Source organism: Oreochromis niloticus, linkage group LG18 (genome assembly GCF_001858045.2).
Source record: "Oreochromis niloticus isolate F11D_XX linkage group LG18, O_niloticus_UMD_NMBU, whole genome shotgun sequence".
Taxonomy (NCBI): Eukaryota; Metazoa; Chordata; class Actinopteri; order Cichliformes; family Cichlidae; genus Oreochromis; species Oreochromis niloticus.
In genome coordinates, this window is record NC_031982.2 from 33,477,162 (window position 1) to 33,501,596 (window position 24,435).

Below are 24,435 nucleotides of genomic sequence, written 5' to 3' on the forward strand. Positions count from 1 at the left end.
CCTGTGGGTTTAATTCTTCTTTAAATTTAAATATTTGCCACCAAGTTACTGTTAAACTGAGTTTTAAAGGTGTTTACCACCGGCTGAGTTGTGCTGGTTGTAAACACCTTTGTTTAGCTGAAGTTAAACTCTGTAACTCATTTAAGGAAGTTGAACTTTCCGTTTTCAGCTGGAAGTCCGTCCAGTTAATGAGAAATCTGCGACATCTCAGTCTGTTCATGTTACCCGAGCTCTCTGCAGGATGAAATCACACACAGGCTTCAGATCTGATATAGAAATTAGTGAGTATAAAATAAATCTTCTGTTAATCTACTAAAATTTCTGACGTGTAAACGATCCGCTCCTTCCTGTGGAGACTGTTTTTCAAGAAATACATAGTTTTTGTTCCTGTCATCGAAACAGTCGATTCATGAAAAACAAAGGAAATAATTTCAATCAAAAAGGGGAAACTGAGCAGTGTGCTTTTTTTTTTTTTTTTAAATTTAAGTTCTGCTTTTTAAATTTATTTGATTGTTAAGAGTTAACGTGGCAGCTCAACATAAAACAAATATTTCTAACAAGTCTCTGTTACCACCTCGTGCTCCGGCTGAACGTGGACTCGTTTCGAAGGATCTCAACAACAGTTGTTGTTTTAATGGTTCACGGTTCGCTTTTCAGACGCTGCTCTGAGGTTTAGGTCAAATCACGTTTTCCTCTTAAAAGAAAAAAAAAATCACCTCAGACTCTCACTGTGCTCGTTACATGTGTAACATTATGTGTGTAGTACTTAAAAGTATGCAGTTCATTTGTTTGACTTCCTGTGATGTTGGTTGTGAAGATCGAGAATCATACAACACGTGTTTAAAAAAAAAGTGATTTTAAATTTGTGGGAAAAAGTACGGAAACCAAAAAAGGAGCGACTTCCTTCATGTTTGTGTGTTTAATGCTTCTGTTCATGAAAGGTGGATAAAATCATACAGAAACGACAAACAGCTCCGCGGTGAAGGTTTCATTCTGATTTTATGCTCTTCCATGTTTGGCCTGTGAAATGATCATTTTTAGTTGATTTCTGTATTTTATTTAAACAAAAAGTTTTTTTTTTTCCTGTTTGTGGTAACACAAAGTAAAATCTGTCATTTCTGTATCACTGAGAAACAACCTGGGATCTTCACCAAAACCAGCTCACACCTCAAAACCTCCTCCTGGAGCTCATCTGCACTCTGTATCCTCAGTTACTGGTGATTAAACACATACATATTTATGGTTCTGCAGAGCTGTTTCAAACTGTTTCTGTTATTTTGTCCACCCCTGTCGCCGACCGCAGAGCCCTTCAGGCAGCTTTGATGTCGACTCGCTCTGACATTCCTGAACACCAATAAACTTCACACTTCACACCACCTGCTGCTCTGTGCGTCTGATTTGGATTGATTTTAGTTGTTAATCTTTTGATTGAGGTCACATTTGAACATTATAAAAGTCACGTTCGTTTTTGAACTGATATGGAATAAATGTTTTTTAGTTATAACATTTATAACTACTAGCGCTGTCAGCGTTAATCTTGTTAAAATGAAGTTAACGCCTTAACTGTTTTAACGTGGCAAATCTCCGTCAGCGAGTTAGCGTGGATCGCTCTGCGTGTGGGGCTGGACGGTGTTGATGCGCATTGATGCAGTTATGCTGTTAACGTCATTTTAACGAGATTAACGCTGACAGCACTAATAACTATAAAATAATCTGAAACATATTTTGGTCACTAGTAAAGATGGGAACTGATAAGAATTTAGTGGTTGATTTGATTATGAATAAAACATAAATTTGATTCCTCATTGATTCTCTTATCGATTTTCATTGGCTCCTTATATGCGCTGCTTTGAGAGTCACTACCATTGCTAAGCAGACATTAATTCAAAGACATGACATTCAGTCTAGTTTATTTCCTCTGGGATTACAGAACACTTGGCTAGCTTTATGTTAGCATGCTGTCTGCGCAGGTCCTTGCAAACAGCCGAAGTTGTGTTAGCAGCATGTGCAATAAAAAGTAAGGTCCATATTCCTGCTGCAAACTGCGCTACTGTTGTGTCTCTGCACATGAACTGAAATCAGCTGATTGTAGCAGGCGGAACCAATAAGAGGAATCAGTAGGCAATAAATGATTCCACTAGCAATTCCAAGGAAATGAACTACTGGAAACGATTCTCATCCCCAGTCATTTTGAAGACATGCACTTTCTCTGTGTGTGGGTGAAGATTACAGATAGTCTGCATATGTGCTGGAGCAGAAGTAACAATATTAACACAGTTAAAGCAGTAAAAGTCTAAAACTATAAGCACCTTCACATAAAGAATTCATTCTTTAAAAACGATTAAAAAAAACTGGAATTTAACCTGTCAGTTTTAACTAAAACCAGCAGACACACTTTCAGATGCACCTCAATTATCAGAAAATAGCTCAGTTATTTTCCAGAGTCTGTATGAAACTGATGTGTAATAAACTTCACCTGAACAGAATTTAATGACAACATTTTATTTATTTTTCTACACAATCTATGCAGGTGTGTTTGGTTTCTTTAAACTTGTTACAGAGACTCAGGTAGCATCACTTCCTTATTGCAGTATTGGTTTACATCACTATAGAGAGACTTTGGAGGACTAAAGCTCACGTAGAGCTGCAACAGCAGCTGGTTTAATAATCAGTCATTTTCTATGGCAGCTATGTCATAATCAGCTCTGTAAATGCTCGCGCAGTTTTCAAATCAAAGACTTTGTGTGGATGTTTGGTTCCAATTATTTACTGATAATCATTGTTAAAGTATCTCATGGTCTACATTAGATCTAATAATAATAATAAAAATAATAATTATATGATGATAAATATGCAAAGAAAAATACTTCATCTTCTATGACAGTCACATGAACTACATTTCATCAATTTAGTCCAAGTGAAGCTAAAACAGAAATTAATAAAGAGCTTGAAACAGAAAGAATCCAGGATAATCATTTAATGTCACATCTCAGACATCCTAACATTCAAATGTAAATGTGATTATTTAATGAGCATTTCTAGAAAGGTTTTTCCAAATCACATTGGAACAAAAAACAAAAGGACTGAAGCACAAGAACAAAAAGTGTCGTAGTGTCAACAGGCTGACAGTTACAGACACTGCATTAAACTACAACTGTTAAATGATTGACAATTGACACCAGTTATTTCAATGTCTGTTACCTTGGTGATCTTAAATACATCAAACTGGCAAAACAGAAATGACCTGTAATTAACACAAAAACTGATTATACTGAAATGTTTTGACAATAAACAAAAAACATCTGGCAGCAGTGGTCCAGATCCTTAAACATGTTAAAAAGAAAATTTTCCACATAGACAAGAAACACTCTGCTCATAGATTCTGGTTTAATTTAATGATTGTTGGGAGATTACAATGAAAGGATCTTAACAGCTTGAAGAGCTGGCCTTTTTATTTTGCATGCTTAGAACTTTTTTATCAAGCTGCTTTAAATCATTTAATGTCCTCTTAATGCTGCTGACATATCTGTAGACCTTTGTAATATTAACCTGAATATCCAAAGAAATTTAGAACTTTCTTAACAAAGCCTTGCTTTTCCGTCTTCTGCTTTCTTTCTTCGGATAATTCCTCCTCCGTTTTTGCAAGTTTGTCTCGTCGGGTTACCTTGGAGATGAGATTTGCCCTCTCCTTCATTGCCTCCAAAGATTTGATTCGAGCCTGGTAACCCTCTTTGGCCTCTGATCTTTCTCCCTCAATCATCATGTCAATGTACTCTGGGGTGGTCAGAGGGTTTGGCCTCAGGCTGATCTCTTGTAGTCGAGTTATACACTGAGCTGACTGATCCATGAGGGACACCATCATGTCCTGAAGGTGAACAATCTCTTCTTCCTGCCTCTCAATCAGTTCCTGAACAGTCATCTTTTCTTTATTAGCTGTTTCATACTTGCGTTTCAGCTCTTGCACTGTCTGCTTCTCTTTGACTTGAACATACTCCCAGCTGTATTTCTGGTTGAAATGCACACTCCAAATGCATTTTCCAGGACAGACAGTGCACATCCCGTTCATATCCATTGATGCACAGCCACGTTTCTCACTGTCTTGTGCTATTGCACATGGGTAGTGACACGTTATTGAACATTTCTGGCAGTTGGTGATGAATGCACCTTTCACTGTGATTGGTTTTTGGACTGGTTTAATAACATCCACCTCAATCTCAAAGTTTTCATTTGAAGTTATGACTGCTTCATACTCTTTGATCTTTTCTTTGGTTGTCTTAATTTCTTCAAGCTTTGCTAATCCAGTTCTAACTTGTGGCTGCAAACCTTCAATGGCTGTTTCAAGCTGTTTGCGCTCCTTTAAGACTTCTTTGGTCATTAGCAAGCTTTTGGTTTCCATTTTACCCAAAGCAGTGAAGAACTTCTCCATACTCTTGGCTCCCATCTTCCAAAACATTTCATCAAAGCTGGCATCATCTTCATCAAAATCCACTTCACAGTCTTTGTTGCATCTGTTGTCTGCAAATAATGCTGAGTTATTGAACTTGAAGTGAACCGGAAGCCCTAACTCATTTTTTGGACAGGGGACTGCAGAAACAGTTATTGCCTCAAGAACTGGTGGTTCTTTGCCATCAGCAAAAGTCACCAGCATTTCAATGTTCTCTGCAACATCTTTGCCAAAAATGGAGAGCACCGAATCAAACACATATCTCTGTGTTGCTGTTAGTCGTGCAAGAGAGGCCTGAGTAACAAAACACACTGCATCAATCTCACTGACTCCATTAGGAGAGGTGAAAAGCCTGCGGATTTGCTCTGTGATCTCCTTGTCTCTTGCTACTCCTCTTGTATCTCCAAAACCTGGAGTGTCCACAATGGTCATGGAGAACGGGATTTTAAAGCCTTCCTGGTGGTGGATTTCATACACAGTGACTTCAGATGTCTGACTGTGAGCTTGTGAAGTTGTTGGATCCTCATCAACTAACTTAAATCTGAAACCGTCGTTCCACTCGACACCAACAATGTAGTTGATCATTCCGTTGACGAGAGTAGACTTTCCTGATCCTGTTGCTCCCAGAAGCATTATTGTGCGATTCTGCCTCATGCTTTCTTTGCCAAACATATACCTCCGACATCCATCTATGTCCATATCTTCTTCTTCCAGGGGCAGTTTGTAAACTGAGGACAGCTTTGAGTTTATTTTCTTGCTGATATGTTTTAGGTACTCAGCCAGACGTGCAAATTCACGCTTTGTTGTGCAGACATTAACAATGATGCTTTCCTTGCTTCTTCCATCTACACCACAGTCACATCTGATCCTCACTGCATATTGTGTCTCTGATTGAAGCCCTGAAATGATGGCCTTCTTACCTCCTGAAATTGTTTGATTCCACTTGAGGTCATTCAATGTTGATTTGTTATCTGTTTTTGCGTATTCCACTATGTAACTCAATATCTGGACATCCTTTCCAAGCTCAGCAGGCTTCTCCCAGCTAACTGATATCTCACTTGAATATGGCTGAGCTTGAGGTTTTCCAGGAGGGCCACATGGTAAGGTTTTAATGGCATCACTGATTACATTAGCTGGCCCGACACCTGCTGAGGTCACTGCTCTGCATCTGAACACATACTCTGTGTTTGGCTTCAGATCTCTCACTGTGACTTCTTCAGCCTTTGCTTCTGTCTTCTGCTGCCATCCATCCTCTTCACTGACACAGTACTCAACAGAGTAGGAGGTGATGTTCTCTGCTCCAAACCTGGGTGGAGAAATCTTCAGTGTCACACTGTTGTGGTTTATGTCAGCTACTGTCACAGTTTCAGGCTTTGAAGGAGGCTCAAAGTTCTCACTGACAGCAAATCCATCTTCATAAAGGTAGATGCTGGAACCTTCCTGTGTCTCATTAGTTAAACCCACTGTCAGGAACCTAATGTTCTTGTTTTCCTTGTTGGCCTCTGCAAAATCACTGAAGAGTTTTGCTTTCTTCCTCATATCATCTGCTACTTCTTTTGAAAGGTACCATTGTTCCTTCTCTACATTGTAAGTATGATAAACATGAACGTCTGTTTTGGTTGTTTCTTTCAGGTAGTTTGATAAAGCTGAGAGATATGGTTCATCCTTTCCCAGTGAGGTGAAAACAAAACACAGGCCATGCTCTGCACTGAGAAGTTCCTCATGTAGACTATTCTGAGATGGGACAGTCTTGGTGTTTTTCATCATGTTGGTGAAAGACTTTAAGATACTGATTTCTCTCTCTTTACAGTCCATCCACTCAGTCAGGTTTTTGCTGTTGAAAGGTGAAGAATGTCTCTTCTTCAGGATCTCGGCGAGTTCAGCCTCCTCTTCTCCTCCTCCTCTGATTGATGGTAGTCTCTTCGCTAACATTCGCTGAAATTCCAGCTTGAACTCTGAACACATTTCTTTAAAACTTTTCAGTTTTTTGCTAATCTGTGGGAACTGTTGGACAGTGGAAGTTCTCAGTGCATCGTTACACCTCATTTCCAGTTCACTGAAGTCCTCCAGGACGCTCTGTGATTCCTGAACTAATCTTATACTTATCTGACGGACGAGTTTAGCAGCACAAGAATCTAAACTGGTCAAAGGTAACAGCCAGACCTTCATTGGTAAAGCCTTTTCACCATTGGTTCCTAGTAGTGTTGGAAGGCTTTTGTAGACTTCTACAGCTTCCTGAAATGTTGTTGGAGGTTTCTGAAGGCAAAAGTCTCCGTAGAATCTGCAGGAGAATTTCTCAACATTTTTTTTGTCCTTGTCTTCCATTTTCAGGGAACCTTCACCCTCTATAGAGAATGAAGGGATCTTCTTGATCATCACCTTCAAGTTGCCCTGGATGTCTTGATGAGTTTCCTCTTTAGAAACCTCACGGTCAAACACAAAGAAAGCTTGTGCCCCATAAAGGATACCTGTGACTACATGTGTTGCTATTCCTTGCTCAAAAACATAGGGATGTTTTACATTGCCTCTTCCAAGGTGATTCATTGACAGTTCCTGGAACTTTGTTGTAGTTTTGTAGTTCAGTGTCACTCTGGCCTGATTTTTGGATGTCTTTTGATCATTGAGATATTTGGCTGATCCTCCAACCTCAATCAGTCCTCCCAAGAAACTTGCCTTCAGGGATGCCTCAACATTTAATGCTGAAGATTTGTCCTCAATTGATTCAGATGCCACTATTTCAGATTCAGTGTTAGGTTGTTCTTGTTCTCGTCTATCTTTTTCCAGGTCATTACAGTCCCACAGTGTCATTCCTGTAAAATATGTTACCATTTATTTTGGGCAAAAATAGATACAAACAAAAATACAAGTAACAACTACCTCCCTAAAAAGGCCTCTTTGTTTTATAGTGAAAGCGTTATCAGTTAAATTAGTTAAAGACTTCCATTACATCCCATAAGCATATGTAACTAACTCAAGCCCTCTGACAATTTGAATCCAGCCTATAATTCATCGTCATAATAAAAGGTAAGACTGTACATTACATTTAAACAATGATGTTTTACTTTTACTTTTATAAAATTTCTCACACTCCTTTGACTTCATAAAAAAAAGAGTCAGTACATTTATACTGAATAACTGCTTTTGCTTTTACTAAGAACAGGAATTCTGGCAACTTAAATGTTCTCGTGTAGCTAACTACACTTTCTATACTTTGGCGGAAAGATGGTGGCATGCACAGATGCAGTGGCTTCAGGCTCCCCACTTAGGTGCTCTTCTTTTTCTTTTCTTTTCTTTTTCTTTTGTTTTCCTTATTGCATAGCCAAACTCACCTACAGTCATCTGGAATTATGTAACATTGGCTATAGCATCCAGATCCCTATTACCAGTGATTATCAGTGGATCAACAACATCTCCCTGGAGAACATCGGGTGCACCGTGGTTTGCTATTGGCTCTGCCAAGCAAAGCCGCCAGTGGAAGAAACACAAACAAAAGCGGGGCTGCTGGTCAGGCCTGCCGTGCCTCACCGGCTGACTCCGGGTTAGTCAACATGAGTTTGTGTTTGTTCTCTCTCTCTCTCTCCCTCACCCTCTTTCCCCTGCCGCGGCAGTGCTCACTGCGGGCTCTGCCCCTGCCCCACGCACCTGTGCTCATCATCACACCAGTCTGTGAGTTTCCCTGTGATCTAGAGCTAATCGGATTTTTCTGTGTGTGTGTGTGCGTAGATCCTCCCTGGACCCGTCCCTGTACTCCTGAGTGAGCGAGAGGAGCGACTGGAGGAAAAGGAGTGGGATTGTTGGCTGAGAGAGCAGAGTGTGTTTTTGGACCCTTCACCTTTCCCTCGTACCCTGGAGCCCCGGACCCTTTCCCTGAGCACCTTGTATACATATTCACCCGGTGACACCACTGTAAATAAACGCACTATCAGTTTCTGCAAAGGTCTCCTGGTCTGCGCCTGAGTCCGTTTTCAAAACCGTGTCACTTCCTGTCGGTCGTCAACAAAATAGATGAACTGAACCTTCTTCTTTCCGCACAGCCACTCGTCCACAACTGTTGTGTCTTGGTCGTCACAGACACGTGCAGATAGCAGGCCACACAATGCACCACATGGACTGAATGGCTACAGCAGGGAAAAGCAGAGGAGGTTTGTGCATTTACACACATAACAACTGGTGATCATCATCATAGTCTGCTCCCCAGAAATAGAGGCAATGTCTGTTGTGCGCAGACCTTTCTTCTTCTACTTCCCTAGAGAAGTGCCTGCAGTGCTAATAAAAGACTGCCTCCCACCCAGCTTCGACCCCAACCAGTTTGCCTATAAGGCAAATAGGTCCACCGAGGATGCAATTTCCACCACCCTCCACTCTGCTCCTCATCACCTGGAGAATCCTGGGACTTCAGTAAGGATGCTCTTCATTGATTTTAGCTCAGCTTTTAATACCATCATCCCAGACATCCTTATAGCCAAGCTGGTAAACCTTGACTTCTCCCCCGCTACATATGCATGGATCAAAAACTTTCTTACAGACCGATCACAATCTGTCAATGTTGGCAACCGGAGATCATCCTCCTTGTCACTCAACACAGGCTCACCACAGGTATGTGTGCTGAGTTCTCTCTTATACACCATCTACACCAGTGACTGCACCCCCATGCATGATCATTTTTGCAGACGACACCACTCATCACCAACAATGATGACACCGCCAACAGAGATGAAATCCAATGTCTGACAGAATGGTGTGACCACAACAACCTGACCCTCAACACCAGGAAAACCAAGGAAGTGGTCATGGACTTCCGCAAGACAAAAAATGATAAACTGAACTGAACTGAACTCCCCTCTCCATAAATGGTGACTTTTACTGCCTTACTTTCAGTTAATGTATTTTGTTTTGCATTATGCACATTTTATATGCCATTAGGTCATTTATTGTAACAATTCTCAGGTAGGAACTATTGTGCTACATGTTGGTTCCACTGGTGCACCTGAGGGAGATGCACGCCCATGTTGATGTGAGCATGGCAAATCGAAGCGAGAGAAGCTAATTTAAGTCAGAGTAGTTCGTCTCTTAAAGTATCTGTAAAGCGCTCATTTCTGCCTCAAGGCATGGGTCAGCCAGCGAGGTATGTTTATATGTCATATAGATCATTTTATGTCTTTATTTCACTTGTCTTACTATTTCATCGAATTGTATGTTATGTTTTAGTTCGACGGTGGCGTAGTTGTGATTAAGGTGAAGCTGTAACAACACCAAGACCTTACAACGAACATTAAAGACAACTTCATGCCATCAGTAAAAGGACTCTTTATTGACGTTAAGAAGAGGTTGAAGTGATAGTCGAACTCGGACCTGCATGATTCCCGGCCCCCTAGTGGTGACATCGTGCCAATGCACCAAGGACCAAGCTGCTGCAAATGTTAATGGACACACAGGTTCACAGTTGCTTCTTCATAAAGACGTCCAGAAGCCAGACATTAAAGTTCATGTTTGGAAAGATGACACAAGGAGGGAGAAACAATAAGGAACTGTGTTAAGCCTGACAACAACAGCATCACAAGTTAGCAAGAAGGGAATTAATGCACCCAAGTTCACAATTCATTACTCAAGTCAAGTTAAAAGGAGATTTTGTATCAACAAATAAGTGCATTACAAGAAAAACAAAATGTCAGACACAAATGAGACAGAAATTGAAGTCCCCAGTGCAGAACAAGCTGCAAGGCAAGTGGATGAAAACTCTTTAGAGCAAACAGTGCAAATAGAGCAACGTAGAAGTGAAAGGCCTCGCATGCTCACAGAAAAAGGAAAAGAATTCCATAAAGAAAGGTTACAAGGGCTGCAACGTCGCTTTGACAGTATTTATGACAGATGGAAAGCATTAATCAAAGTGGCAAAAAAATCTGTTATAAAAGGAGATCCAGCTGACATTCTTGAAGGTCACATGAATGTTGTACAAAGAGAAGCAGCCGAGCTTAATGATATTTATGATGAATACAGAGCAATGGATGGACCACCTCATGATATGCGTTCCAAGCTAGACAAATGCACATCAGTGACTACAGTGGTTTTGCAAAAGATCAAATGTCACATTAAAGGAGAAACTCAAGAGGAGATTGTATGGCCTGATGCAGGCTCTATATTTACATCCTCTAGCTCTGTTAGTGTCTCAGTTTATAGTCCATTTAAAGCCAATACAGTTCTCTCTAATGGTTTGAGAGGAATAGAAATATTTTACTGCTATTATTTGCTGCTATTTTATAATCATCATTACCATTTCATGTGATGTTGCATTCAGATGCATTCAGATGTTCAAATATATTGGTGTTATATTAGTCTTTATTACAGGTCCAAAGAAGAACCATTTTAAAGGGTTGAGTTGAATCTATAATTTAAAAGTTATTAATGCTTGTATGATCTCTGTGTAGAGGGCAGAGACAGGAAAATACTCTCTGTGCCAAAATGAGACAGGAAACGAAACGCGTCTGCAGAGCATGTTTTGCAGAAGTGAAACCGAAAGCAGAGCGAGTGCAAGCCAAAGAGCCAAAGAGTTAGTATGCATTTATCTTTGATTTAAGCTTTTAGTAGAGGCTTTTGATCAAAACATTAATTCAGTAGAGTACACCTATAGGGATCACTGATAGGGGAAAGTTCAAGTTGCTTAAGTTAAGGTCAACTAAGGTTCAGAAAAGCAGATGCAGTACAGACAGACAAATAGTGAGAGGTCATGACACGTACGCAGTACACAGCATGCACGCGCCCTCGCACGTGTACGCACTCACACACACACCATAACAGATCTATTTTGGTAGGGCAGAAATGCAGAAGTGTGCCGAAGTACTTAGAGGAAGTGCAACTGATGTTCCGGGGAGATAAGCGACAGCGAGAATGGAGACAGGAAGCATCAGCCGTCGACACGAAGATGATGTTCTATGTTAAAAGTCATTGTGGTTTTGGTGTGACGTAAATCTGCCTAGTAACAGAAAAGGGGGCTGTACAATTCTTAACCCCATAAAACAGTTGTCTGAATATGAGAAAGACAGTTCAACACTGATTGGGTTGTTGAACTCACACATGTGTTTATTAAAATACTGTCTAATTGCACACGCCTGGATCTGTGGTTATTTATGGATTCCTCTCTCAACATTGAACCCTAACAGGTTCCTCCTCCAAAAGACAAGAAGTTGCAGCAGAGTATGAAGCCACAAAGGCTGTGCTTCAGATAATGACGGAACAAGAGAAGTACAGAGAAAGAATGCAAATGCTTGAAGAAGAAGACAAACGCATATCTGCAGAGCAAGAAGCTGCTGCAATGTCACAACGTCTCCTAGAGGAAAAGGAGGAAACTGAGCGCAAGTTACAGAGAGAAAAGGAGAAAGCGGCCGTGATAAAGAGACAACAAGAGGAAAGCGCTGCAAGGAGAAAGTCAGTTGAGGGCTTAAGAAGAGAAATTGAAAGATTGGAAAATCTGAAAGGACTCAAGGCAGCAGAGGCAAAACTACAAGTTTATGAGGAAGACTACGTTTCAGTAAAGCAAGAAAGAGTCACTCTAAACCCTGCAAACTTACAGGTAACAGAGTCCAAGAATACTGCTAATCAACCCTTACAACCACGAAGAGAGTTAAATGTCACTTATGAGAGCACAGGTGAGCTTGTAAAGGTTTTGGCAGAAGCTATGTCAGCTAATAGACTGCCTATTCCAGAGCCCTCGGTATTTAGTGGGGATCCACTTAAGTTTAAGCATTGGAAGGCATCCTTTCAGACTCTAATAGAGAGAAAGAACATTCCCACTGCCGAAAAGATATTTTTTCTACAGAAGTATGTTGGTGGCTGTGTTAAGGAAGCCTTAGATGGCTATTTTCTGATTGGCTCTGAAGACTCATATGAGGCAGCATGGAATATGCTCAATGAACGTTATGGAGAGCCTTTTGTCATTGCTAAGGCCTTCAGAGACAAGTTACACACCTGGTCAAAGGTCACAGGAAAGAATAGTGCAGAGCTAAGAAAGTTTGTGGACTTTTTTACAAAGCTGCCAATCTGCAATGACTAATAATGAGAATCTGAACATTCTCAATGATGGCATTGAGAATCAAAGACTTGCTGCTAAACTACCAGATTGGTTAAGTAACAGGTGGAACCGAAAGGCTACAGAGTACCAGCTGGAGCACAAAAGATTCCCACGTTTCAGTTACTTTGTAACATTCCTGTCAATGGAGGCAAGTATCGCATGTAATCCCATTACATCATACCAAGCCATAAGACAAAGTGACTTTGACCAACCAAAGACAAAACCTCAACCTTCATCCATTCCTAAGAGACAAGATACAGTGAAAATCTTCACAACTAACTCTACTGAAAGAAGCATGGTCTCTTGTGTGTTTTGTAAAAGAGCAGGACACAGCTTACACAAGTGTCGTAAGTTCACTGAGAAACCTGTCGCTGAGAGAGTCAAATTCATTCAGGGTGAAAAATTATGTTTTGGCTGTTTAAATAGTGGCCATCTCTCCAAGAACTGCAGCAACAAGATGACATGCAACACATGCTCAAAACGGCATCCTACATGCCTGCATGAAGAAAGACAAAGGCAAGAGACAAAGAAAGAACCACCTAAAGAGCAACAAGTAAGTGAACTGAAGGAAACCCAGCATCAGGTAACACAGTCACAAGACACAGTTAATGAAACCACATCTAATAGAGTGACTCATGAAAGTAAAAACACACAGACATCTGCAATAGTCCCAGTCTACGTATCCACACAAAATGAGCCAAGTAAAGAAGTACTGATCTACGCTCTGCTGGACACACAGAGTGATTCTTCATTTATTCTTAATGAAGTAGCAAATAACTTGGACACAACCAAAACTCAAGTTAAGCTCAATCTATCTACAATGTCATCCAAGAAAACCACTGTACCCTGTACAAAACTTGAAGCTCTGCAAATAAGAGGACTGTTTTCCAAGAAGAAACTCACTGTACCAGTTGTTTACACACGGGACTTTATACCCGCTAATCGTAGTCATATTCCTACTCCAGACACTGCAAGGGCATGGCCACATTTGGAGCATCTCACTGAACATATTGCCCCCCCTTTGGACTGTGAAATAGGACTCCTGTTAGGGTACAACTGCACACAAGCCTTAATGCCCAGAGAGGTCGTATGTGGTGAAGAAAACCAGCCGTACGCTCAGAGAACAGATTTGGGTTGGAGCATCATCAGCTACTGTGATTCATGTGACACGGGTAATGATATAATTGGAGTAAGTCACCGCATCATTGTAAAACAAGTTATACCAGAGACTGAGCCACCCACAAAACTAAAGAATAAGGTTCATTACATCTGCAAGACAAAAGTAAAGGAAGTAACATTTCCAGATGTAATCAAAGCACTTGAATCAGACTTTACAGAGAGAGCAGTGGAAGAGACAAGCATTTCGCAAGAAGATGTCCGCTTTATTACAAAGCTACAAGAAGGAATAAAGCAAAAGCTAGATGGACACTATGAAATGCCACTGCCTTTCAAAAGCGACAGGCCAGATCTTCCCAATAACATGCCAAGTGCAATGCAACGTTTAAGTAGTCTCGAACGCAGATTCAAAAGGGACCAAAGGTACTACACAGACTATGCAAATTTTATGGCGAACATGATAGCATGTGGTGATGCAGAGAAAGTGCCGGAGAAAGAACTCTGTAATACCCCTGTTTGGTATATCCCCCACCATGGGGTATACCACCCTCAGAAGCCTGGCAAGATACGTGTAGTCTTTGACTGCTCTGCACAATATCAAGACACTTCGCTGAACATGCACCTGCTTACAGGGCCTGACCTCACAAACACTTTGGTGGGAGTGCTCTGTAGGTTCAGGAAGGGCTCCGTTGCTGTAATGTGCGATGTGGAACGCATGTTTCACCAGTTCCATGTAACACCTCAAGACCAGGACTACTTATGCTTCCTATGGTGGGAGCATGGTGACCTAAGCGTTCCACCCTCAGTCTTTCGAATGAAGGTTCATCTCTTTGGCGCTGCTTCTTCTCCTGGCTGTGCCAACTTTGGGTTAAAACATCTAGCCACGCAAGGTGAGGGAAGGTTCACTCCAAACACTGTAAGGTTCATTCAAAGGAACTTTTATGTAGATGATGGACTTGTTAGTGTTATCTCAGAAGCAGAAGCCATAAAACTAGTCAAAGAGGCAAGAGAACTGTGTAGCACAGGTAAACTAAGATTACACAAGTTCGTATCAAACAGTGAAAATGTGATAAAGTCATTGCCGAGAGAAGAGTGTGCCGAAAGTATTAAGGATTTAGATCTGGCACTTGGAGAGCCATTAATGGAAAGGGCACTTGGTGTCCAGTGGTGCGTTTCTGCTGATGAGTTTCAGTTCAGAATAACTGTAAAAGACCACCCAATGACAAGAAGAGGAATCCTGCGCACAATAGCATCAGTGTATGACCCACTGGGATTTGTGGCACCGTTCATCCTAAGAGGAAAGCAAATCCTGCAACAGCTATGTCAAGAGAAGGTTGGATGGGACGAGCCACTCTCAGATGAGCTCCGCACACAGTGGGAATCCTGGCTCCTAGATCTTCAAAACCTGTCAAAGGTGAAAGTTCAAAGACATGTCTTACCTGCAAACACAGACATTGCACAGTGTGAATTACACCATTTTTCAGACGCTAGTATGACAGGCTACGGAGAGTGTAGTTATTTAAGAACAGTAACATCAAAAGGTGATATTCATTGTAGAGATGGACCGATCCGATATTACGTATCGGTATCGGTCCGATACTGACCTAAATTGCTGGATCGGATATCGGTGAAAAATAAAAAATGTAATCCGATCCATTAAATATCAAAAAAAACACCTCACAAAACTTGCGACACGGCGTAACTCGGCTCATAACCGTAGCACGTCGGAGCAGTGTGGTCACGTGATAGAGCGGCTGCTAGCAATCTGGCATTTCATCTCCAAGGAAATTATCCCAGAGAGAAGTAAAGCAAGTGTGTAAGTTCATCTCTGATGAGTTGCAGTCTTACACGCCTCTCTGCAGCTTCTCTCCTCCTGCTACCCCCCCAAAAAACCCCCATCTCCATAGAGACCATGTCAGCTCCCAAAAAGACAAAAAACAAACCAAAAACCAGCAATAAACAATTTAAACATAAAAAATCAAAAAGAAAGAACAATACAGTATCCACATCTGAACCAAAGAGTAAAACAATGAAATGTGGATTATTAAATATTAGGTCTCTCTCCTCCAAGTCTCTGTTAGTACATGACCTAATAATTGATCAACAAATCGATTTACTCTGCCTTACAGAAACCTGGTTGCAGCAGGATAATTAATCAACACCCCCGAGTCATTCTAACTACCAGAAACCTCGAAGCACAGGCCGAGGGGGCGGTGTGGCAGCAATTTTTCACACCAGCCTATTAATCAACCAAAGACCAAGACAGACTTTTAATTCATTTGAAAGCCTGATGCTTAGCCTCGTCCACCCCAGCTGTAAAACTCAGAAACCAGTCTTACTTGTTATCATCTATCGTCCACCTGGGCCTTACACAGAGTTTCTCTCTGATTTCTCAGACTTTTTATCTGATTTAGTGCTCAGCTCAGATAAAATAATTATTGTGGGTGATTTTAACATCCATGTAGATGCTAAAAATGACAGCCTCAACATCGCATTTAATCTTTTATTAGACTCAATTGGCTTCTCTCAAAATGTAAAAGAACCCACCCACCACTTTAATCACACTCTAGATCTTGTTTTAACATATGGCATAGAAACTGAACATTTAACAGTGTTTCCTGAAAACCCTCTGCTGTCTGATCATTTCCTGATAACATTTACATTTACAATAATTGATTACACAGCAGTGGAGAGTAGACTTTATCACAGTAGATGTCTTTCTGAAAGTGCTGTAACTAAGTTTAAGAATATAATCCACCCACTGTTATCATCTTCAATGCCCTGTACCAACAAAGAGCAGAGCAGCTATCTGAACGCTACTCCAACAGAGGTCGATTATCTTGTTAATAATTTTACCTCCTCACTACGTACGACTCTGGATACTGTAGCTCCGGTGAAAACTAAGGCCTCAAATCAGAAGTACCTGACTTCGTGGTATAATTCTCAAACACGTAGCCTAAAGCAGATAACTCGTAAGCTGGAGAGGAAATGGCGTGTCACAAATTTAGAGGATCATCATTTAGCCTGGAGAAATAGTTTGCTGCTTTATAAGAAAGCCCTCCGCAAAGCCAGAACATCTTACTATTCGTCACTGATTGAAGAAAATAAGAACAACCCCAGGTTTCTCTTCAGCACTGTAGCCACGTTGAAAAATTACCAATAATCATCCCACAGATGTAATATTATCTACAGCTACTTTTAGTACCATTGACGTTAAGTTAGACTCTTTTTCTCCAATTGATCTTTCTGACTTAACTTCAATAATTACTTCCTCCAAACCATCAACGTGTCTTTTAGACCCCATTCCTACAAAACTGCTCAAAGAAGTCCTGCCATTAATTAATGCTTCAATCTTAAATATGATCAACCTATCTCTAATAATCGGCTATGTACCACAGGCCTTCAAGCTGGCTGTAGTTAAACCTTTACTCAAAAAGCCATCTCTAGACCCAGCTGTCTTAGCTAATTATAGGCCAATCTCCAACCTTCCTTTCATATCAAACATCCTTGAAAGAGTAGTTGTCAAACAGTAAAACTAATAAACACTTTGAATCTTGAATCTTTGTCATTAATTAGTCCATTCATCCACTTGTTTTCCATGGCCCTAATCAGTCTGTCAATCTCGTACCCCTCTTCCCTCACTCATGAACAAAAATGTTTTGAAAGAAGGTCGACGGACCATTAAAAAATATATATATTTGAAAAGCAGTTGATAGATGAAGCTTAAATTTCGTATGACTCATATATATTCAAACTTTGTGCCATTAAATAATTATGCAAAATGGAAATGTTGGAGCAGAAAATGGTCTAAAAATTGGCTGATTTCAGACTGAATGAGCCAGTATTTAGTAATTTTGTCAGTGAAATAATATGCTCAAACTAAAGATGTTTCCTAGAAAATATAGCATCTCTTCCTAGGAGGATCCTCTTGTTTAAGGTCTGTGTCATAAACATAATAGACTGTAAGGTGGAGATTTATTTTCCCTGTAGAGAAGCCCATGGATGTTTGGATTGGACTTTAATGCCTTATTTACATGTGTAGGCTATTTATACTTTGCATGCCACAGTAAGGATCTTATCATTTTATAAGATGTTTTGGGTTTGTGCGACTGCAGTACTGGCCTGGTCTCCCTTGCAAAACAGATTTGATCTTAATGGAATTTCCAAGGTTAATAAAGTGTAACATGAATTCACTATTATACTTATTAAAACAAATGTATTTATCTTTCAAATATTACAACCAGAATAAATATTTGATTTATCCAAAGGGGGAAGTTGCTTATTTACAGAGGTGATGTAAATTTGGAATATGGTTCAGTTATATTTAGTTAATACATGTGAATCCTTACCAGGTACGACTACATCCTGGCGGCAGTCATACAGCATCCCAAGGCTGAATGGGCGGCCAAGTGCCGCAATTTCCATCGTTTTGCTGGCTTCAGTGTCCATCTCTTTGTCTAGACTAGACAACACAGACACTCTGGTTTAGTTTGATAATAGTTCAGTTTTTATTCTCCTGCTGTTCAAAATGTTAAGTGTGGCATGTATACATCCCAGCCACTCAGAATAGGCCCTTGGTATGTTACAGCAGGAAAAACACAAGTACAGTTATTTATAGACTGGTTCTATGTGACAGTATCCAAAATACCAGGGCTGCCATGGCAATAATTAGTATTAATCACACTTTCATATTTGTATTTTTTTAAATCTTATAGTTATTTGGCCTCATTCTGGATTTACGGACTTAATAATTCATCTCGAATACATAAGGTGGAGTAACTTTCAAATATTTCACATTGCCAAATTCTATTATTATAAAACAAAAACACATTTGGTTAGTAAATTACACTTGACACATTACACATGTAAAAGATAAAATGTAAGATACACCAAAGATAAGCTCCATTCTTTACACGTCTTTTTTTCTGTTTGACACAGACCTTCATGAAAGCCATTTCATGAAGGTCTGTGTTATCAGTTTCAGCAGCTCAGAGGGTAAAGGACCGAAGCCCCTGAACTGACACACAAAAACCTCAGCAAAAGTCAAAATGTAGGGTCCATCGTTTCTGAGAGATTACTAGAGATTTAACCTTTAAGTTACACACAGCATTTATTTAAGAAACAAAACAAAAACAAAAAACATTTAAATTATATCCAAAATCTTTGTCTAAATAATAACAAAAAAGAAAAAATATAGGTAAGTAACAGCCAACTACATAGATCTAATTATTTATCCAAGACATACAATAATGCATGCAGGAGAATATCAAAACAATATTGCTGTACTTACAGCTGATATATATGTGAACTTCTGAGGGAGTGCTGTTGTTTCAGACATTATATACTCTGTGAGAAAGACCCGCCCCTTTAGCTTTACTTGGGAGGCACCACAGAGGAAGATCAAACTGAGTTCACAGAAATCACATGATCTGCATAAGGACAAAAATACTACTTCTGTCTATAATATATTACATTTAAAGTTATTTGGCATTTTCCACAAGCCAAAGATGTGCAAGATACATTTATTGAAAATTAGTGGGGTTCAGGTTAAGACTGCAACTTTAAATCCATAATTTTGATGTAAAGATTTATTTTACTGAACATTGTTGCTGAAAACATTTATGCATAGAGTCAACATGAACTGTGATACGTGTGTAAAAGAACTGTGGTCTTTATGGTCGCTATAAACATCACTGTTCAAATATAAGCTATTGTTTCACTTTTAGATTTAGGTTTAATGATGCAGAGGTCAAGTCAGTTGATAAGTGACTCAAAAGAAACTACAATTGTTTATTTTAGGGACAAAAGCAGAACTAGACGCACTGAGTAAGCAAAAAACTTATCTTTCATATTTTTATATATACAGTTGCTGTTGCAAATGACGTAGACTGTACAATATAAAGTCCTTCAAAATCTCAGTTTCTGGTTTTGATTATATAGAAACTCTAGGGCCTCATCTCAGAAGTGTAGCCTTTATTGCATGCCATCAGAGCACAGGTGCTCCACCTAAATATGATGCATTGAGAGAAGAAAATCAGGTTTAAAAAAACAAACAAAAAAGAAAAAAAGAGAAAAAAGAGAAGAAAATTTGAATTTCATAGTGTTACCAGAGTGCACTGGAGACGCTTCACTTTTTCAAAAATAAAACATTCAAAGTTAAAGTTTTTTGAAACGTTATTGTCACTTGAAGTGTATTCCATGGAAAGATTCAATTAAAGACAAAATGGATGGTAGAAGCCAAAGGGAGAATGCACCCATGGCACCCAAACGTTTTTTGGGTCATCTAAGAAAAGTGCACTAATTTATATATAAAGAAGTCTTTTTTGGTGTGTGTGTGTGTGTGTGTGTGTGTGTGTGTGCGGGTTCTTTCTATCTTGATGGCTCTCTTTGGGACCAAGATCCAGGTCCAGTGTCTCACCATGCAGTTATGCAGTCATTTTTTAAAAAAGAAACATCATGACTGTTCATAAGAGTTTAATTCAATCAGACTGCATTTTACGGATCTTCGCGATTCATTATTTCATTTAAATATCTGAATTTTCGGAATGGTGATCTAAGAGGGACACAGAGCCTGCTAGTTTTTAACGCAAATAGAAATAATACTAAGTGCTGTGACACTTCTAAAACCCTGACTATGCCGAGAGCCCTGCCGCAGTACACCTTTCTTTCAAACTGATGGTTTATTGTTTTTAATTCCCAGGAACAGTAAAGCCCCCGCTGGCGCAAAGGTTAATTGTTGAGAGCACAGTTACAGCTATTGTGCGACCTAGCAAGCAGTGCCGCGGTGCCCTTCTTTATTTTGCCCCCGTATGTAGACGGCATCATTTGTCTCAACCAACGGCTTTATTCTTTGAAATAACACAGGAATGGAAAAGTTCATTGTTGAGAGCGTAACCATCGCAGCACACCTTTATTGTTTGAACTAGCCACTATCGTTGTGACACTCTTCTTTATTTGTCCCCAACTAGATAGCATCATGTCTTTCAACTGCTGATTTATATGTTTTAAATTCCCTCAAGCACAAAAGTTCCCAGGTGCATAAGTTATTTGTTGTTGCGCCCTTCTTTTTTGTCTCAACTAGTCAGTATCGTTGTTATGCCCCCTTTTTTCAGGAGCACAAAAGGCTGCAGGGGCATAATTGTATGTGCCCCAACTAGCCAGCAACGGAAAAGCTTTAGCAAAAAGGAAAGTTTGAAGCCTAAGAGAGTGATGCATGTAATGTGATTATCAAAGAACACGAGTTTTTGAAACTTTTATTCCTATGCTTTAAAAGTATTTCAGACTATCATAAAACACTAATTGTATGTTATAATGTTTTTCTTATACCGTGTGTAATTTTTTTAGACACCTTGTTCATAGTATGAATGTGTAATTTATTGGTGACATATTGCACCGATAAACACAGATGACTTAGAGTAATGTTTGATGGTAAAAGGAACAAGTGTTGTGCTGCTAAACTTTGAGGTTCTAAGTCACCAACGTTTAAATAAGAAAATGCCAAGAGGAGACTAGCAGCTCGAATCTGTATGTAAAACATGGAAACTCCATAGCAGTGCTATTTGGTCGTACATAGTTGCACTTATTCTTTGTTATGGTACTTTACTGCTCCAATGAAACAATAAGATCTCATTTTAAAGTACATTTCTGGACATCCTGTGATCTCATTTGCCATATTCTCTTAATATCTTAGAGCTATTTCCAGGGGCAAGAATGTTGATGTTAGATTCTGTTTTAAATCTGGTTGTGATCTTAAAGTCACTCTCACTGCACTGATTTTAGAGTAATGTGCAATAGTTGTAATGTCAATTAGAATTCCAAACTACCCTTTTCTCCTGTGAGGGTTATGGTGAATTTTAAGTTGTTCTTTTGTGTGATTGCACACTGCCCATCACAGGACCCCTTAGTAAGCTGTGCAGCAGAAGTTTCGATTCACTTTTATCTATGCATCACCAAATTCCAACAACAGTCACTTGGTAGTGAGATGCAAGTTGTACTAGTGAAAGTCAGTTTCATAAAATCCACGTAAACCGACATGAAGAACAATGTATTTGTAAAACTAACTGTAACGTGTGAGAAATATAAGACAGAATGTTTCTGCTATCGAAACAGTTTTTGTTGTCAATCCTGAATAAGTCTTGGTCACAACGTTTGCATCATCAGAGAAAGGTCATTTTACTTCACACACATTTGGAAAATTTCATAGTTTGACAATAAAAATCCCAGAATAATTAGTATTTGAGATTGTTGCAGCAACATCATTAAAGAAAAATATCTTTCCATGTCACTTTGCTGTCATTTTAAAATATAAAAGTTTGAAGTTTTTTATGTAAAACTTGACAACAACAAAACTTAAGACATTCAATTCAATTCAATTTTATTTATATAGCTCCAAATCACAACAATAATCACCTCAAGGCGCTTTATATTGTACAGTAGATCATACAACAATAGATACAGAGAAAAACCCAACAATCATATGACCCCTATGAGCAAGCACTTTGGCGACAGTGGGAAGGAAAAACTCACTTTTTTAACAGGAAGAAACCTCCGGCAGAACCAGGCTCAGGGAGGGGCGGGGCCATCTGCTCCGACCAGTTGGGGTGAGAGAAGGAAGACAGGATAAAGACATGCTGTGGAAGAGAGACAGAGATTAATAACAGATATGATTCAATGCAGAGAGGTCTGTTAACACATAGTGAGTGAGAAAGGTGACTGGAAAGGAAAAACTCAATGCATCATGGGAATCCCCGGCAGCCTACATCTATTGCAGCATAACTAAGGGAGGATTCAGGGTCACCTGGTCCAGCCCTAACTATATGCTTTACCAAAAAGGAAAGTTTTAAGCCTAATCTTGAAAGTAGAGATAGTGTCTGTCTCCTGAATCCAAACTGGAAGCTGGTTCCACAGAAGAGGGGCCTGAAAACTGAAGGCTCTCCCTCCCATTCTACTTTTAAATACTCTAGGAACAACAACTGTCTAACCGTTTTTCCCCACTCGGCGACACACCCGCCGGGGGTCAAACTCTGGTAATTGGTGATTCTGTTCTCAGACATGTGAAGCTAGAGACACCGGCAACCAGTCAATTGTCTTCCAGGGCTGCTGGCTAAGGGTAAACGTAAATACAGTAAGATCATAATTCATGTCGGCAGTAATGACACCCGGTTACGCCAATCGGAGTTCACTAAAATCAATATTGAATCGGTGTGTAACTTTGCCAAAACAATGTGGGACTGTAGTTTTCTCTGGTCCCCCTCCCCAATCAGACCAGGAGTGACATGTTTAGCCGCATGTTCTCCTTAAATTGCTGGCTGTCTGAGTGGTGTCCCAGAAACGATGTGGGCTTCATAGATAATTGGCAAACCTTCTGGAGGAAACCTGGTCTTGTTAGGAGAGACGGCATCCATCCCACTTTGGATGGAGCAGCTCTCATTTCTAGAAATATGGACCAATTTATTAAACCCCCCAAAATATGACTATCCAGAGTTGGGACCAGGAAGCAGAGTTGCAGTCTTACACGCCTCTCTGCAGCTTCTCTCCTCCTGCTACCCCCCCAAAAACCCATCTCCATTGAGACTGTGTCAGCTCCCAAACGGACAAAAAGCAAACTAAAAACCAGCAATAAACAACTTAAACATAAAAAATCAAAAAGAAAGAACAATACAGTATCCACATCTGAACCAAAGAGTAAAACAGTGAAATGTGGATTATTAAATATTAGGTCTCTCTCCTCCAAGTCTCTGTTAGTACATGACTTAATAATTGATCAACAAATCGATTTACTCTGCCTTACAGAAACCTGGTTGCAGCAGGATGATTATGTTAGTTTAAATGAATCAACACCCCCGAGTCATTCTAACTACCAGAAACCTCGAAGCACAGGCCGAGGGGCGGTGTGGCAGCAATTTTTCACACCAGTCTATCAATTAACGAAAGACCAAGACAGACTTTTAATTCATTTGAAAGCCTGATGCTTAACCTCGTCCACCCCAGCTGTAAAACTCAGAAACCAGTCTTACTTGTTATCATCTATCGTCCACCTGGGCCTTACAGAGTTTCTCTCTGATTTTTCAGACTTTTTATCTGATTTAGTGCTCAGCTCAGATAAAATAATTATTGTGGGTGATTTTAACATCCATGTAGATGCTAAAAATGACAGCCTCAACATCGCATTTAATCTGTTATTAGACTCAATTGGCTTCTCTCAAAGTGTAAAAGAACCCACCCACCACTTTAATCACACTCTAGATCTTGTTTTAACATATGGCATAGAAACTGAACATTTAACAGTGTTTCCTGAAAACCCTCTGCTGTCTGATCATTTCCTGATAACATTTACATTTACAATAATTGATTACACAGCAGTGGAGAGTAGACTTTATCACAGTAGATGTCTTTCTGAAAGTGCTGTAACTAAGTTTAAGAATATAATCCACCCACTGTTATCATCTTCAATGCCCTGTACCAACAAAGAGCAGAGCAGCTATCTGAACGCTACTCCAACAGAGGTCGATTATCTTGTTAATAATTTTACCTCCTCACTACATACGACTCTGGATACTGTAGCTCCTGTGAAAACTAAGGCCTCAAATCAGAAGTACCTGACTCCGTGGTATAATTCTCAAACACGTAGCCTAAAGCAGATAACTCGTAAGCTGGAGAGGAAATGGCGTGTCACAAATTTAGAGGATCATCATTTAGCCTGGAGAAATAGTTTGCTGCTTTATAAGAAAGCCCTCCGCAAAGCCAGAACATCTTACTATTCATCACTGATTGAAGAAAATAAGAACAACCCCAGGTTTCTCTTCAGCAC

The 24,435-nt window shown here is 39.8% G+C and overlaps 3 protein-coding genes across 3 annotated transcripts in view; 2 read left to right on the forward strand and 1 right to left on the reverse strand.

Annotated features, from left to right (window-relative positions):
* The window catches only part of slc39a6 (solute carrier family 39 member 6), a 17,427-nt gene extending 16,051 nt beyond the window's left edge, over positions 1 to 1,376 (forward strand). The window contains exon 12 of the mRNA XM_019353977.2: positions 1 to 1,376. This exon is cut by the window's left edge and continues 684 nt beyond it. The gene's annotated coding sequence lies outside the window, so the exon portion shown is untranslated.
* A 1,114-nt stretch (positions 1,377 to 2,490) lies between these two features.
* Positions 2,491 to 18,955, reverse strand: LOC100704906 (uncharacterized). Its single transcript, XM_019353978.2, has 3 exons — positions 18,916 to 18,955; positions 17,975 to 18,087; positions 2,491 to 7,254 (listed from the first exon to the last, which is right to left on the reverse strand). The coding sequence occupies exons 2-3, from the start codon at positions 18,072 to 18,074 to the stop codon at positions 3,545 to 3,547; spliced, it is 3,810 nt and encodes a 1,269-aa protein (XP_019209523.1). The 5' UTR covers positions 18,075 to 18,087; positions 18,916 to 18,955; the 3' UTR covers positions 2,491 to 3,544.
* Positions 12,491 to 24,435, forward strand: part of LOC102080283 (uncharacterized) — a 41,553-nt gene continuing 29,608 nt past the window's right edge. Inside the window, exon 1 of the mRNA XM_019353979.2 lies at positions 12,491 to 15,039. The gene's annotated coding sequence lies outside the window, so the exon portion shown is untranslated. The remainder of the gene's footprint in view (positions 15,040 to 24,435) is intronic.